This window comes from Rhopalosiphum maidis, chromosome 4 (assembly GCF_003676215.2).
Source record: "Rhopalosiphum maidis isolate BTI-1 chromosome 4, ASM367621v3, whole genome shotgun sequence".
NCBI classification, from domain to species: Eukaryota; Metazoa; Arthropoda; class Insecta; order Hemiptera; family Aphididae; genus Rhopalosiphum; species Rhopalosiphum maidis.
The window spans coordinates 5,451,635-5,468,219 of NC_040880.1; the positions used below are offsets into that span (position 1 = coordinate 5,451,635).

Consider the following 16,585-nt stretch of genomic DNA (forward strand, 5'->3'; position numbering starts at 1 on the left):
TGATAATAATCATATCACTATGACACTTGTAGACAGACAGTGTGTTCATCACATTCTAGGACATTAGTACATTACCAATAATTCATGGTTATTTCTGATTTACAATAATTATTCATTTTTGTGCTTATACTACGGTTAGATATTACATTCTTAATAGGTTCGTCGACGATCCATGGCCCCTTTACCACAAAAAAGATTTCATGAACTTATTCCATATTTGAAATTTTAAGATAAGTCTACAACATAATATAATATCTTAATCCGTGGTCTACACTGATACACCAATGAGACATATTTTGAGGTTATAATTCATACTGACAATAAATTAATTTGAATTTGATAAAAAAGTAAATTAAATTTTCAAAATAGGTACATCAGTGTAAATGGAAAAATTATTATTAATTTAAAATAAATAATAAATATTTTATTAATTATTTTATCGTTGTAGTGTAGTCCTTAATAGTATGAAAGTATATATTATTAAAATATAATGACTTCGTTTAAAAAATCATTTGTGAAACCATTTGCTCGTCCCAGTGAGTTATATACCGTCGAAGATTCTTATTGGAAAAAACTCACAGTAATATATTATATTCAATTTTTATCACATTATTGTATTTTTATTATTTATTTTATTTTTTTAGAGTCCAGTATTGGTCAAAGAATTTGGTCCCATAGACTATGTCAATTTTTCACGACGTGCACCATATCATTTTGCAATTTCATGTTCTGCTCGAGTCAGTATTTCTTTAAATAAATTATCTAAGTTTACATTTAATATCATTATTTATTCTTAGGTCCAAGTTTATAATCCTGTTACAAAAGTTGTAACAAAAAATCTTAATAAATTTAAAGAAGCTGCGTATGGTGCAACATTTCGTGCAGATGGTCATTTATTATGTGCTGGTGGTGAAGAATCTATTGTGAGATTATTTGAAGTTAATACAAAATCTATGTTGAGACAATTTAGAGGACATAAAGCGTTAGTTAATTTTATTATTTTAATAGTATACTTTTTTTACATTTTAAAGTTAATTTATTGATTTAGTGCTGTTCACCGTACATATTTCACAAGAGACGGACATCATATTGCGAGCTTTTCAGATGACAAAACTGTGTCTTTATGGGATATAAGTAGTCAACAAATAAGTGGACATTATGAAGGATATCATAATGTAATTATTTTAAATATATTTTTTTTAATTTACAAATAAATGTTAGTCATTAAAAAATAATTATTTTTTACTTTAGGACTACATCAGAGCAGGATGTGTTTCTCCAATTTCTGAAAATATAGTTGTTTCCGGTGGCTATGACAAACAAATCAATATGTTTGATTCAAGAACTAAATCAGTTACTATGTCGGTTGACCATGAGTCACCTGTAGAAAGCTTAATATTTTTACCTTCAGGCAGTTTACTTATATCTGCTGGTAATATATGAATTTTTATTTCCTGAAAATCTTAAGTATTTTCTAACTTTCAAATTTGTTTATTAAGTTGACAGTTAATAAATATGTTTTTTTATATTATGACCTTTATAAACAAATTTATTTTAGGTGGTACTGAGGTCCGAATTTGGGATGTTCTAGCTGGTAAATTGTTGGCTAAACTCACTCAAAACCATAAGACTGTAACTGCATTATGCTTAGCTAAGCAAGGTACAGCCATCGTAACTGCCTCATTGGACAAGCATGTTAAGATTTACAATGTATCAACATTCCAACTATCACATGATATTACTTATCCAAGTGCAGTACTTAGTATTGATATAAGCGTTAGTATCTTATTTTATTAGTTTATAAATTCAATTAAACGTTTTTTCTTAGCTATATCCAAAGTTTAATTCAAAAATAGTGTTTTTGTGTAAATTTAATTTATCTAACTTAATTATTTATATATTTAGCCAACTCAACATTTTCATATTAAAAAATATTAAAACCAATATTTGTCTAGTATCTATAAAAATCAGTTTATTTAATTGATAATAAAATATATTATTAACTAGTTAACAAAATGTATTTTAGAGGGACGATAAAACAATTGTAGCTGGAACAGTAGATGGTATTGTGAACATAACTAAACGTGACACATCAGTGAAACATAACAATGAAAATAAAAAGCGGCAAGCTAGAGCAGCTGCAATTGTCCAATCTGATGGAATTGATATGACTGTTCCAATAATGCAACCTGATCAGATGAGCAAGTTTGATAGTGCTTTAAGGAAATTTAATTATAGCCAAGCATTAGATTTAGTCTTGGTTCATGCAGTTGCATTCAAGAAACCCCATATAACCGTTTATGTGTTTGATGAATTATGCAGGTATGTATGCAATTTATTTCTCTCAAAAGTGTAAATTTTAAATTTATTGTTTAAACAATCGACCTATGTATTTGAAAAGTATTTTCATTTTAAATTATATAATACACTTTTTAATGTTTAGGAGAAATGGTTTAGTTCAAGCAATATCTGGTAGAAATTCAAAACAATTAGCATTTTTATTGAATTTTATTGTTCGATATATTGGAGTTAGAAAGTTATCTAAAACATTGACACATGTTGCTTCAACAGTTATTGGTAAGTATATTATTTATATTTTGTTAGTCTTGTATTTGATATATATATATGTACAGTAATCACTTGATAGTTCGAAAAACTCCATAAATCGAACTAAACGCTAAGTCCCCTGAGAAAACCTTTATAATTAGAAAAAAATACATGTATTCCGGTCCTTTTGATAATTTGAAATGTTTGTCGGTGAGGCACACTCTACAATTCAAATTTTTTTTCCACGAACTTCTATAATTTGAATTTATGTGTAAGTTCATATGTACATATGTATAAAGATTATGTACAATCTATTTAACGTACTCGTAATGAAACTAATAACGACAATGGTTAAATATTATCATAGTTTATAAATGTTATCTTATCTTACATACCTAATCTAAACTTTAATTGTATCATTTTACCAAAATAAACCTCTGCAATGGGTAAACCATTATTAAAATTGAATTAAACGTAGTCAGTCGCAATATGGGTCCCATAAAGTATAAGTGATTGCGACAGTTGAAGCCGGTGAAAATAAAAGATATTGCTCTACGTTTTAGTATCCCAGCTTCTACACTTTCAACAATACAAAATAATAGATTTCTTTAATACATAATATATAAAATATAATAATATGTATGTATGTATAATAAATAAATATCAATTAATAATTTTAAAATATAATTATATTTGTATGTAATAAGTAAATGTCAAAATAAACGTAATTTATACATATGTATATACAGTAGATTTCGCTTAATGTGGGCACGTTGGGACCAATCCTGTTTGCCCAACATTAAGCAGTTGCCCATAAAAACCGAAATTGGTTTAAAAAAATAAAAAAATTATAATATCAAAAAAAGTCAACAAAATCCCTTTCTGCATGAATTTTTATTTTTTTCCGATAAAAATATACTTATTGTAAAATACACCAGAAGGATGGGAAAAATATTTAAAAAATATTCAAGTGAAACTACACTTTAAAGTTGATTAAGGATTCATTTTTGGCATAAAATTAGGTTATGATATATTTTTGAATATTTCAATAAGTATTATACTTAAAAATCTATACTTATTTTTAAAATATTCTGGACAAAAGTACTACAAGAATACAAGATAGATTTTTTTTTACCAAAGATTGGTAGTATCATTAGTATCAAATTATTATGGTTGTATCATAAAGTGAGTAGTTTTTCACTTTGCACAACAATAATATTTTCAGTCGTTTATTTTTCATCTGAAGTTTACAATTTTACTGCTAGGCAGATGTAACTGGCCGTATATGTAGTAATGTTGTAACTTTATTTTCAACAATAAAAACTACAAAAAACTGATTTGTGCCAATTTTGGTACAATATGTAGAAAAGGGTTTTAAGATTTAGATGGTACCTAATGCTTTTTATTACTTCCGATAAACACAATCTTAGATATGACGAAACCCGATTAAATTAGTTGTTTTTAAATACATATGTGTATATTCTAACACTATGATAAAATAAAAATTGCCCACATAAACCGAATCGATTGACCATATTACGCGGCTTTTTTTAACCTTGTTAATATACATTTATATTGGGACCAGACCATTTTGCCCATATTAAGCGGATGCTCATTTTAACCGGTGCCCAAATTAAGCGGAATCCACTGTATATTCAATTTTTCACCTCTGATTCGAATTAATTTTTTTCCCTTGATTATTCGAACACTCGGTAAATCGAAAACCTCTATAAATCAAATCTTTAACTCGGTCCCCTGAATTTTGAATTATCGAGTGACTACTATACAGTAATATACAATATACATGCAATATACTTTGCATATATTAAGGATGATTCTTTTATCATTAAACATTCATTATTTCATCAAGTATTTACTTTTTTCATTTTTTTTTTTTCAAAATATTTTGTTTCATCATTTTCTTAAACTGTATGAAATTTAAATTTTTTTCACCATTTTATTTATTAGTAAAATCGCTATGTATATAATGGTAATCTATATTAAAAATGTACTAAATTAATAAGGCATTTTTTATTAATTTTTTCATTCAAATTATTATTTTTCATTAACTTTTTAGCGAGATATAGCTTTTCAAAATTTGGTGTTTTTCGGTTTTATATCCACGTTTATATGCAGCATTTAATGCACATTAAAGAACGGGTTTAAATGCACCTAAAAATTAATAATTAGATGTTGAATAAAATTTAAAGTTGATGTAAATGTTTTTTAGTCCATACTCTATACTTAGGATTCTGTGACCAAAATAATTACAGTAAAACCCGTTTAAGACACTTTCGCTTAAGACGTTTTCTCAGATAATAAGCTCATTTTTATGAGTCTCTTGATTTTGACAAGATTTAACATGTAATTAACACTAGATAATACGCTCTATGTTCCCGGATATGACGCTCGTCTTGTCAATGATGTTAATATAAAAATACATTGTATATACACTGTATAAAGTTTAAAGAAATACCTCACTAATAATAACGATAACAAATAATGTGTACGTGCACTTGTACTGGTTATCAAACGATGACCATCGTCGATAACATCATCTTGATAAAATTAAAAACTTCCTGTATTCGAAAAACATCAAAAATGTGAAACAAAGAAAGATAGATGATTTTTTTTTTAAATAAGTAATATAAATTAATATATGTAATATAATTTGTATGTATATAACATGGATGTATTGTAAAATATAATAAAAAAAATTGTACCCGCGTAATTCAATTTCCCTCTTAAGACGCTATTTTTAACTGGTCCCTTGGAGAGCGTCTTAAACAGGTTCTACTGTATATTGTTTTATAATTTGACATTTTAAAATGCCCGCTAAAATATTAATTTGCATTAAAGCGTTTACATGCATTTCTTAATCTCGTAGTAAGAGTTAATAATAAGCATATCAGTTTAATGCGAATTGAAAATGCATCTATATACATTAACTCAAAGCGCAGTAACTGCTGTATATAAGCGTGGTATATAATACTTGACTATCGACACAGTGATGAACTTTATACCTGTAGTTACCAACGCATCACAGCTGTAATAACCGTTAGAAAAAATGCTTTTAAACTTCAAACCATCCAACTTTGAGTAGCTTTGAGCAACTTTTTTATAATTCATTAACCATTAAATGAAAAATAATAATTTGAACATTAAAATTCATAAAAAAAAAAATAGCCCTAATATCTTATGATTAGGGCTCAGATTTATATGTATTTATTATGAAACCAAAATATGTATTTTACTAATATGATTTATTTATTAATATTTAATTATATAATATATCCATAGGAGTTTCTAATGAAACAAATTATATTTTAAATAGTAAAATTATTTAAAAAAAGGTATTACAAATTATAAAATGTAAATAAAAAAGCTAAAAAAAATTAAAAATTTTAATTATCTCGATTACAATTTTTAATAACAACCATTTTGAAATGATCTTTTGGCTTTCACTGATGTTATTGGATAGTATTGCATTTTGACTATGTCTGAAGGAGTACGTTATATATTTACCGTAGATTAAGTTCAATAATTTCTATTATTTTGTTACTATTTTGTACTTTTGGGAATATGGGAAATTGTCTGTATTGAAAAATACAATCGTATATAATTAATAATTATTAAAAACATGTACATATGATAAAATATGTAAAAATATAGTTAATTTAATTGGAAATCCTTTGAAACGAATTTATCACTCACCTAAATTAATTTACCAAGTCACAGTAAAAATTTGTATTTACATATAAATCCAAACCCTACTTATGATATTTTAAATATTTGTATTGCCATAAAGTTGATAGTGATTTCACTATTAAATATAAGGATGAACAAATTAAAATGTTAGTTTTAAAAAAGCATGAACTTTTAATATTGAAAAAAGTTAATACTTTTTAAAATAATGAATGTTCAATGATAAAATAATCATCCTGTATATATTTATAAATCATAATAAATACAAAAAAAAGTCATGGTGTTTAGTGTTAGTACTGGTTGAATTTTTATTTTTAAGAAAATGAATTAATATACATCCTTTTAACTTGGTAAGGATTATTACAACACCAAAAATATAAATAAAGTAGAAAAACAATTTTACACAACTCTTACAAGAAATTATATTTATTTTTCAAATTTATAAATCTGATAATATAAAAATATACGTTGACATTTTTGGATACTAAAAAAATATTATTTGTGAGAATATAAACTTATTATGAAAATACAGTGGAGCGTCGATTATCCACAATACAAAATTTTTGAGTACAAATTTATTTTTAGTTCAATCATTTATTATGTTTTATCGTGTACTATAATTTTATATTATGTATGAATATACATATATGTAATGTTATATTATGAAATGCAAGATTATTTTATTATCTATTACTTACTTTATATCTAATAAATTAGTTTTTAACTTTATATTAAAATGTTCAATGGTTGTTTGATTATCCGCACAAATCGATTATTCGCACCCCCCTCGATCCCAATTAGTGGGGATAATCGACGCTTCACTGTATAAACTCATACTCATAATCACATACACCATGTGATTCTTTTATCACGGACTACTCAATATTTCTAAAACTATTAACATTTTTGAAAATATTTCTTTTATATACTTTGCAGTTGAAATACAACATTTAAAAATTATTTATATATATGTATATTCTATTTTATTTGTTATAAAAGTTTTTTATATTATTTATGACACTTTCATTTTGTAATTTCATATTTTGAAGCAAAATATTTTTTTCAAAGTATTTCGATACATAAAAATTTAAATTCAGATGTAGTTGTTAGTTATATTATAAGTATATTTTAAAGCTTAGGTTAGCGGAGTAGAGTGGTTCCAGAATACCCTGCAAAATTTTAGTCAATTACTCTACTCACCTAAATTTTATATACATTTTATATAACAAATATATTCTATTTACTTAAGAAAAGAGTTATACAAATAAGACTTAATTCCTGGTCCCTATTATTAATATTAGTATGCTATTGCCTAATTAATAATTATATTTTAAACTTAACACGCATGTATTTGTTATCATTTTTTGAAATAAACACACTTATTTTAAATACTAATGTTATTTTACAGATTGTTATTGGGACTCATTCGACACTTGCACCCTTGAAGTTCGTGCATTGCTCACAAAACTACATACAGTTGTTGAAAATGAAATATTATTAACTAAAAGATTGTTGGCTATTGATGGGTTAGTTAAAATGTTACTTATTAGCTCTGAAGTATTACCTGATACTACTCAGACTGAAAAAATTGATAATAAAAATGCTGTTAAGACTTAACTATGAGTGTGTTTTTATTTTTGTATATTATCTTATAATTTATAAGCACTGACATTTTTAATTTAGTATTTGATTGTTGAAAAAACCAATAAATTAATTAAGTATAGCAAATTTTACATCAGACTAATGTACACATCAACACATACCATTTTTTCAACTATGAAAAATACCTATAACTGAATATAATAGTAGATTTCATTATTTGTCTATTTTACACGTTATATATTTATTATCTGTGTATCAATTTTATTTTTTTGATATTCTAAATTTGCAAATTCTATATTATACTATCTAGTTTTAAAAATCTTAAAAATGTTACCTAACTTTCCTTTAAATTATTTTATTTAAATAATAATTTCAAACACTGAACACACATAGAATGATAAATTCTTAATGATTAAAAAAATTATTTTTATTCTCACTAAAATATATATGAAAAAATGAGGCTTAAGAATTTTTAAAACACCTATAATATTGAGTTTATCTATTTTGATGAATTATGTTAATCAAAAATTGTATTGAATTATGTATGAAACTGACATAGATAAAGTCTTGTAATATAATGAATATCTGTGTGAGGCAAGTCAGTGGGACCATACAGCAAGCCATGCACGATCCTTGGGGCAATGTTTCTACCAATACTCAACAATACTTTTTTTTATGACACATCATAAATTTAGTCAGGACATCACGTTATCACAGGAATAATATTAACAATGCCAAGATGCGTGTGAAATTCGAAAAATTAGAACACTGATTTCAGAGTATTTCGATCTATAAAATCTTATTTTGGACAAGTTGTTTACTAGTTATAATTGATATGTACCTATTAAATACTTTAAATTTTAAATCTAAGATAAGCAGAATAGTGAACCAATATTTTGCGGAGTACCTTTGTTTATATAACTGCTAATATTTTTTTCTATATAAATTTTCAATACTTTTAACTCCAAAACTCATCTTCCTTCCTAACTCGTCAAAACATATTTAGATACCAATTACCTATATACCTATAGTAGTAAACTCAGAGGGCAAGGGTTGGCCTGAGATACTGTGGCGCTCCAGACAAATTTTTAAAGGGCGTCCTTAAAAATATTTTTTATAAATACCTACTTATTTATATGCATATACATTTTTTGTACATAACTAGTTATATTTGTATAAATTTAAATAAACTGTAAGTTGCAATAGTTTATACATAAAAATCAATAAATATGGTATTGTTATTTATTTAATAAAATATACAGTTCAATTATTATAATAAGGAATATTTACACATTTTTATACTTATTTTATGTTTATGTCTATTATGTTAGTTATGTCTATGTCAGTAAGAACCTATTTTTATTGTTTTACACAACTGCCAATAAAATATGTATTATTATTTTAAAACTTTTTTCTTGATTTCAAATCTGCAAAATTTGTTATTGCTTCTTCGTTTAGTAACTACGACATTTTCAATATTGATTAATATTGTTGAAGACGTTCTTTGTCATTGTTGATATCTTATGGTTTTACGTTTTTATCAACTTAAATGAATGACAAAATATCTACTGGCAGTTTTCTTTTTTTGAATACCTATAATGATCTTACAGTTAATACTAATCAGGGACGTAATTAAGAGATGCGGATTCTCAGATATTAGAAATCTAATTTCGAATTTTGGGTACCTACCTAAAATTTTGTCTTTAAATTCATAATCAAATTGTTTTTTCTACGTAGTCTTTCAGGAGTAATTCTAAATCTTGGTTCAACATTTAGTTCTAAAGTTAATTTTTCAGGCGACTGTGTATTCAGTTGTTCTATAACCTTGTAAAAACTATTTGTACAATTATTTTAAAGTGTAACCGCAGCCCCGATATCCATTTTTAAATTTTATTATATCAAAACTTTATTTTGTAAATCATAAAATCTTTAGTTGTTGGTTTAACATACGAGGTGTGCTGTATTAATTTAAATTAAATCCTATATCATATTAATGAACATTTGTTAACTTTGAATTATATATCAATTGTTAATTCAAAAACATTTGATATATTTTTTATTTTATATTTTAGTATAGCATTTATATTATATATTTAATGTAAAGCAATAATTAATTCAATGAAATATATTTAATTATATCAATGAGCATATTTTATTTACTAAATGTTTACGGATTATTAATTCAAAGTATAGACTCGGTGAATCAATGAATCATTCTTATTGCTTAAATGCATATTAATTATTAAATTAATTTATGCAATATCTATATAATTAATTTATATTATTTATAAACGGATTTGAATTATTATTTCTATTTACGTTTTTTTATTAAATAAAAAAATAATAAATAATATTAAAGGCTAAATTGATAATTTATATAATTCTAAAACTAACCAACATTAAGTACCCTGAAATGAAAAATATTTTTACCATAACTTTATTATATACAAACATTGATTTCATTTTAAAGGTGTATGTAAAAACAATTTTTGATAAATCTTATTACAACTTATATAATATTTTTAAATTAAATTTTTTTTTTATTTATTGATATAATGAAATAGTAATAAAATATATATACAAAAACAGTAAATCATCTGAAGCAATGAAATATTCAATAATTGGAATATTAATAAAAAAATTCATCATTTCCTTAACTGGGATTTTCAATTTCTTTTTTCTTTTTTTTTAAGATATACCATCTCTATTTTTGTTGATATATTTTCTATTACTTTAAGTCCATATAATTGAATAACATCTCACAATAACCAAGTATTAATTTTTGATAAAACATCTTGCCAAATACACAACAAACCTAAAACAATCAAAATTCAAAATTGAATAAAGAAATTAGATTCAAAAATAATTAATCATTGATCAGCAGTAGGTACCTAGTTAGTTTATTCTTTGCATCTATTGTCTATGAAATTTAATTTTTATTCACATTAATATACAATATATTCTACATTCCTACCGTGTCTCGCTCTCACGTAATAGCAGCTAAAGATTTAATATATTTTTTTTAGATATGAATTATTGAAAACAAATAAAAAGTTTTTACAATTTTTTTAACACCTCCAAATGCGTTTCCAGTGCACCGATTCATCTGTCTTGGGCAGGTCCTAAGTATACCATAAATAGCGTTGGTACTGTAAACTACATAAAAAAAAAATTATCTCAGTACCCATTAGCTCCAATGCTATAGATTCTCTATTTATTCTTATACAATAATCTCTCTACTCCTCACTATCATTAAAATAAATACTCTACTATTTATAAAACATCATCCCTAATAACCAATTTGGATTTAGGTCTGTATTCTACTTATTCCATTGTGTTTGTCGATTTAATTTCCACAAGTGTAGAAATAAAATAATTCAAGTAGTACTTCTCGGCGTAGTTATACATACTTCTTCCGATAGAATGTGATATAAAAGACTCTTCGAATTCCAACTCGAAAAATTTCTCCTTGTCTCATTATAACCTTCTTATAAAAGCCTACCTACCTTAAAAATTTCCTTGATCTGTGTAAATAAAAATGACTCAATACATTTCCAAATACTAGGTGAAGCCCCTCAAGAGAGCGATATAAAAAATCTAAATAGAAAAGCTTCTTTCCTAGATGACTTATGTAATTTCCCACTACCGACATCAGTACATCCCTTAAATCTCATACATTATTGGGTACCATTTTTTCTCCGTTTAAACATAAGAACTAGGAATGGGTGAGAGTCACTAGTCACTTATCACAATATCACCACACAACCTTAGTGCCTTATATCGTTTATTTGACATTAATAGAATGTATACAAACAATTATTGAATTATAAAAGGTTAGGCATAAATGGGAGCCTTTAACAAGCAACCACTGTGTGATCGTTGAAAAAATACCTATAATATAGACTAATAGACTATTAAATTATTTATTTATACATTAGATATTTACAATACATAATAATAATTAAACATAATATTATACAAATTGAAAAAGCTCACTATAGTAATTAGTGTTTATAATAATTTTCAACCTGAATTTTTATTTGTTTTTAAATTAAACGCTTGCCAAGTTAGAGATCGGCATGTAAACTTTTTTGATTTTCAATTTTTAGAAATTTATTAATTGTATGCAATATGTATGTATAATGTATTTTATTTTCATTTTCATTTAGTGAGATCTCCGAAACTGGAAAGCGGATTTTGTTGTTTGGGGTCTTGTAAAATTCACATTGGCTAGGAGAATCTAAGAGAAGTGCAGTGAAGGTTTTCAGAACTTTATCTTTTATAGTTAATTCACTATAGAGCTTCAAAAAAATATTAAATCATTTTATTGGGCGTTTTTTATGCTTTTTAGCTTTATAGCTTTGTAGTAAGTTAACAATTGAAGATAAAGTTCTGAAAATCTTCACAGCACTTCTCTTAGATTATATGAATCTAACAAGACCCAAAATAACAAAACCCGTTCTCTAGTTTCAAACACTAAATGACAATCTAGCAAAAAATAACTATTTTTTTAACTGTGAAAAATTAAATAATTTTATTTATAAATTTTTAGTCTCATGTTTTGTATCTACTTGATAATCCCTTTTTAATAAGCTATCAACCAACTTTTTAGCTATAATAGTTTTGGAGAAAAGTTAAAAAATAGCAATTTCGGGACTGTTCACGCCGACATTTTTTGTGGATTCAAATTGTTATACTGCTTGGATGTGATATCGGATCTCTCTCATTAATATTTTATATTAAAGCTAGCTTAATTATCCACCTACTCATTACAACTGAGTTACATTTTTATAATTTTCCTATTTAACACAAATTCTTGAAGTTTTAAAAATTCAGACTTTTTTCAATTACCATAATCACTTGATTAAAAATCAAGAAAGTAAAAGTTTCTTTATTTCATCATAGCAAATTTATTAATTATTTGCTCAGATCTAATATGTACCTATATCAAAATGTCTATTTACATATAGTAAAACCAAACCACTTAAACGTTCTTGCTCCATTTTCAATCTAAGCCATATTCTCAACCTACAAAAATAAAGTGCCAAACCATGCATAAGAATTAAATGAGTGTAGTAGTAATTGTTTATGTAATATCATAATATAGTTATACCATTTATAAAATACAGTAATATACTAATATCAATTCCATATATCCCTGCTAATAGAAAATGCAGTAACTATAGCAAATAATATCAAGAAAGTTATTGTGTAACTAAATAGTAGAAAATGCAATAAATGTATTTTATTATTTAGGTCCATATGACAATGGCGAAGCTAGGATTTTTCTTAAGGGGGGTATTAATATTATGAGCATTACATATTATATAAAATATGTAAGTTATAACACTTTTATTTTAATTAATTAATATGTATACTTTATGTTAGTATAGTATGAGTAATTTGTATTGTTAGTTTTTTGAATATGTAATATTAAAATAATGTATATTGTAATATATTTTACGGTTCAAGGAGGGATGTCATAACCCCCAACACCCCCTTAAATACGCCACTCCTATATGGTAGTCACTAAATATCTTTTTCTGTATTTAAATTTAGTTAAATTATATAATATATAATAACTTTTAATGTCTTGATAAAATATACAAAGAAAAAAATTAATGGGGGGTGCAATTGCCCCTCCCAAACATACCACTATATTCAACACCTAAATATATAGTTCAAGGATAGTAGGATGGTAATTAATGCCTACGGTTAATTAATAGGTTCTATGGTAACTAGGTATCAAAACAATAAATATTTTTTTTGTTATTAAAAAACTATTAACAAAAAATAATAATGCATGTATTTTGCATAACTGAAAAACAATTTTACATTGAAATAGTTTGGTTAACAATAGATACAATTGTATAATTAAATATTTTTAACTTAGACAATAGGAATTGAACAATAAATATTTATTATCAGTACATTTCTTAAGAATATAATTAAATTACTGTCAATTATGTTATGTTTATAGTACACATATTCATTGTAATATTTATAGTAAATTATAATTCTGAATTCATTCAAATTAATAAAAACAAGTTATTGTTTATTAAAATTACCCTTGTTTTCTAACCCTTCACCCCTAAATACTATATAGGGTATCAAGCACAGAATAATTATATCAAAGGTATCTTATATCTAGAAAAATAAATTCTTAATAACTATTGATCGTACGTTATTCATTGATGTAGTGGCATCATAGATTTTTTTTATTAATTTTATATTTTAAAACATTTTACCAAAAATATTTAATGTTTTTTTTAGATTATAACACTCTAACAATGTCTCATTGCACATTTAATATATAAAATACAAAAACATACGATGAACTGCTCGTCAAAGAATATTAGGTATTTTTCGTCTAGAATGCCAAACAGAAAATTTATTGTAGGCAGTATGTAACATTAAATTTAAATGATTTGTGAGTTGATTTAATTGACCATGATTTATAATTATTTGGTCTTCAAAAGGCTTGATTTTAGCATTTTGAAATTTTTGTAAGGAATCATGAGTTTTTAATAGTTTTTCTTCTAACGTAGGTGTTGTTACAGGAAAACATGACCAAAAATGTCTTAATAATTCTCCTAAAGAAACATACAACTGCCGCAAATCTTTTTCAACTGTAACTGGTACCAACTGCGCTAATGAAGCAGATTCATCACTGATTCCCTTCATTAAACTTCCTCCTGGTGTAAGTAAACCAAGAGTGTTAACAGCTGCACTAGGTTCAATAACTTGATTTGAAGTTGACTTGCTCCATTCATAAACATCATAAATAATACTCTTCTGCACTTCCCTTGCTTTAGAAAGTTTGGATGCAGTATTATCATGCTTATGTTCTCTTGTTAGACAATTTACATAACTTTCTACTCTAGATAATTTTAATTTCTTTTGATTAATATCCAAAGTTTCTGTTTCTGGATTAAGATCTACAAAATCATTTTTTTCTTGAATTCTCAATCTCTTTAATGCAGTATCTGGTGTGCCATTTATATGAGATGAATTAGATGGGACTTTTAAATCATTTCCATTAGGTATAGAATTTAAATTAGATTTTTCACATGTTTTAAGAACCATCATTGAATGTTGATTAAAACGTTTAATAATATTTTCGTGTACAATATTGGCCATTGAAGATTTTTCTTCAGATATAGAATTTATATTATCATCAGATCCATCATCTTCAATTGACCCAACATAACAATCTGTATTATTTTTAGATAAATCTTTAATTTCATTTTTAAATAAATTATCGTCCAATTTGGCACAGTCATTAAATAAATCTTTTGTACTTCCTGTAGTAATGCGGTCTTTATGAAAATAATGTGACTCTAGGAACTTTTGCCAAAATTCTGATTCAGTTAATTGATGAGGTACATACTCTATATGTTTTTGTCGAACTGCTGGATATGTTTTAAAGATACATTGAATGGTATCATTGGATAAATTGAATTTTTTTGTACCATCACTTTTGACCGTAACATTGGTAAGAAAATTGTTAGGTACACCCGTTTTTTGAGTAATTACTTTGGATTGAGTAGCTAAATGGTAAGGGACATGTTGTGACCAAAATTCTTCGGATGTTATGACATGGGTAATGACTAGGTCTTGATAAAGTTGAAAGAGCATACGATTTTCACCAAGAATACGGCTTTTTTCACCAAATTCTTTATTTGCTTGTTTTTGATATTTTGGCAGTAATTGTTGTATTAAGTCTTTAACTCGATTTCTATCTCGCATAGCTTCACTCCTAATAAACAAAATTCATAATTAAATTAATCATATACCTACATTTATCATTAATATCAATATAAAGTTAAATAAGACTGTATTTAAACAATAAATATAATATATTTTTGACTCTTTATTTTATAAAAATTAGTAAATCAATAATCTAATTATTTTAAAATAGTACCTCTCAGAGTTAGTAAATTGAAATAGTGAAATTGTTTCATCATGAAACACCAACTGTAATTGAACTTTGTTTTTGAACTCTGATGATATTTTTTGCATTTTAATATCTCTATAATGGTGGCTAATAGCAACAGTATCGCTAGAATTGAGAATAAATGCAACATGTTGGCTCATAACATACAATGTCCCATCGCCCTTCTTATGCCGTACTGGCCCCACTTGAAGGAGCACATCTTCTGACGATGTCATTATTACAGCTAATAGGGATCAAAAATTATTTAGTAATTACTAATTACATAAAATTCTAATGATATCATCCAACTAACTCAGAACATACAATTGTACAGAAATATACTTGATATCCTGATGAGCTGATGAGATTAAAATGTATTTAACATTTTACAGTTTTACATTTAATAGAAACACTTGATCCTGGTGAAAATCTTAAGTGTTTGTATGTATAAAAAAATTAGCATACGCCCGACTTGGGAAAGTGGATTTTCTAAAAACCACAAAATACAAAACTTTAAAGTCGGATCGAGTAATGATACATTTACTTATTTGAGTTTGAGAATCGTAAAAAAAAATTTAAATAAAATAACAAAATTCTCTACTTCTCTAGCATTAAAAAACAACCTCAAAAAAATTGGAAAAAAAAACAAATCAGGGACAACCTAACGGCATCAGTGTAGCCGCGTTAAGAGAATTACTATGGTAAGATAGCATACACAATATTATGTGGTCGAGTCGAGTGGTAGAAAAATATGTAGGGCACATAGTGTACGGATGTATACCACGGTGGGTTTAT

The 16,585-nt window shown here is 25.7% G+C and overlaps 2 protein-coding genes across 3 annotated transcripts; one reads left to right on the forward strand and one right to left on the reverse strand.

Annotated features, from left to right (window-relative positions):
* Positions 1 to 378: 378 nt before the first annotated feature.
* Positions 379 to 7,870, forward strand: LOC113561018 (U3 small nucleolar RNA-associated protein 15 homolog). The gene is made up of 9 exons (XM_026967188.1): positions 379 to 580; positions 645 to 737; positions 798 to 982; positions 1,049 to 1,175; positions 1,252 to 1,432; positions 1,559 to 1,776; positions 2,027 to 2,322; positions 2,444 to 2,577; positions 7,661 to 7,870. Exons 1-9 carry the CDS (start codon positions 491 to 493, stop codon positions 7,867 to 7,869), a joined length of 1,533 nt encoding a protein of 510 aa, XP_026822989.1. The 5' UTR covers positions 379 to 490; the 3' UTR covers position 7,870.
* Positions 7,871 to 13,638: 5,768 nt separating this feature from the next.
* LOC113561316 (general transcription factor IIH subunit 1) lies at positions 13,639 to 16,382 on the reverse strand. Of its 2 annotated transcripts, none has more exons than XM_026967654.1 (3): positions 16,115 to 16,382; positions 15,779 to 16,034; positions 13,639 to 15,613 (listed from the first exon to the last, which is right to left on the reverse strand). In XM_026967654.1, exons 2-3 carry the CDS (start codon positions 16,024 to 16,026, stop codon positions 14,200 to 14,202), a joined length of 1,662 nt encoding a protein of 553 aa, XP_026823455.1. In that variant the 5' UTR covers positions 16,027 to 16,034; positions 16,115 to 16,382; the 3' UTR covers positions 13,639 to 14,199. The 2 variants fall into 2 exon arrangements, with proteins under 2 accessions (XP_026823455.1, XP_026823456.1); XM_026967655.1 differs by having other exon boundaries at positions 16,104 to 16,382.
* Between the last annotated feature and the right edge of the window lie 203 nt (positions 16,383 to 16,585).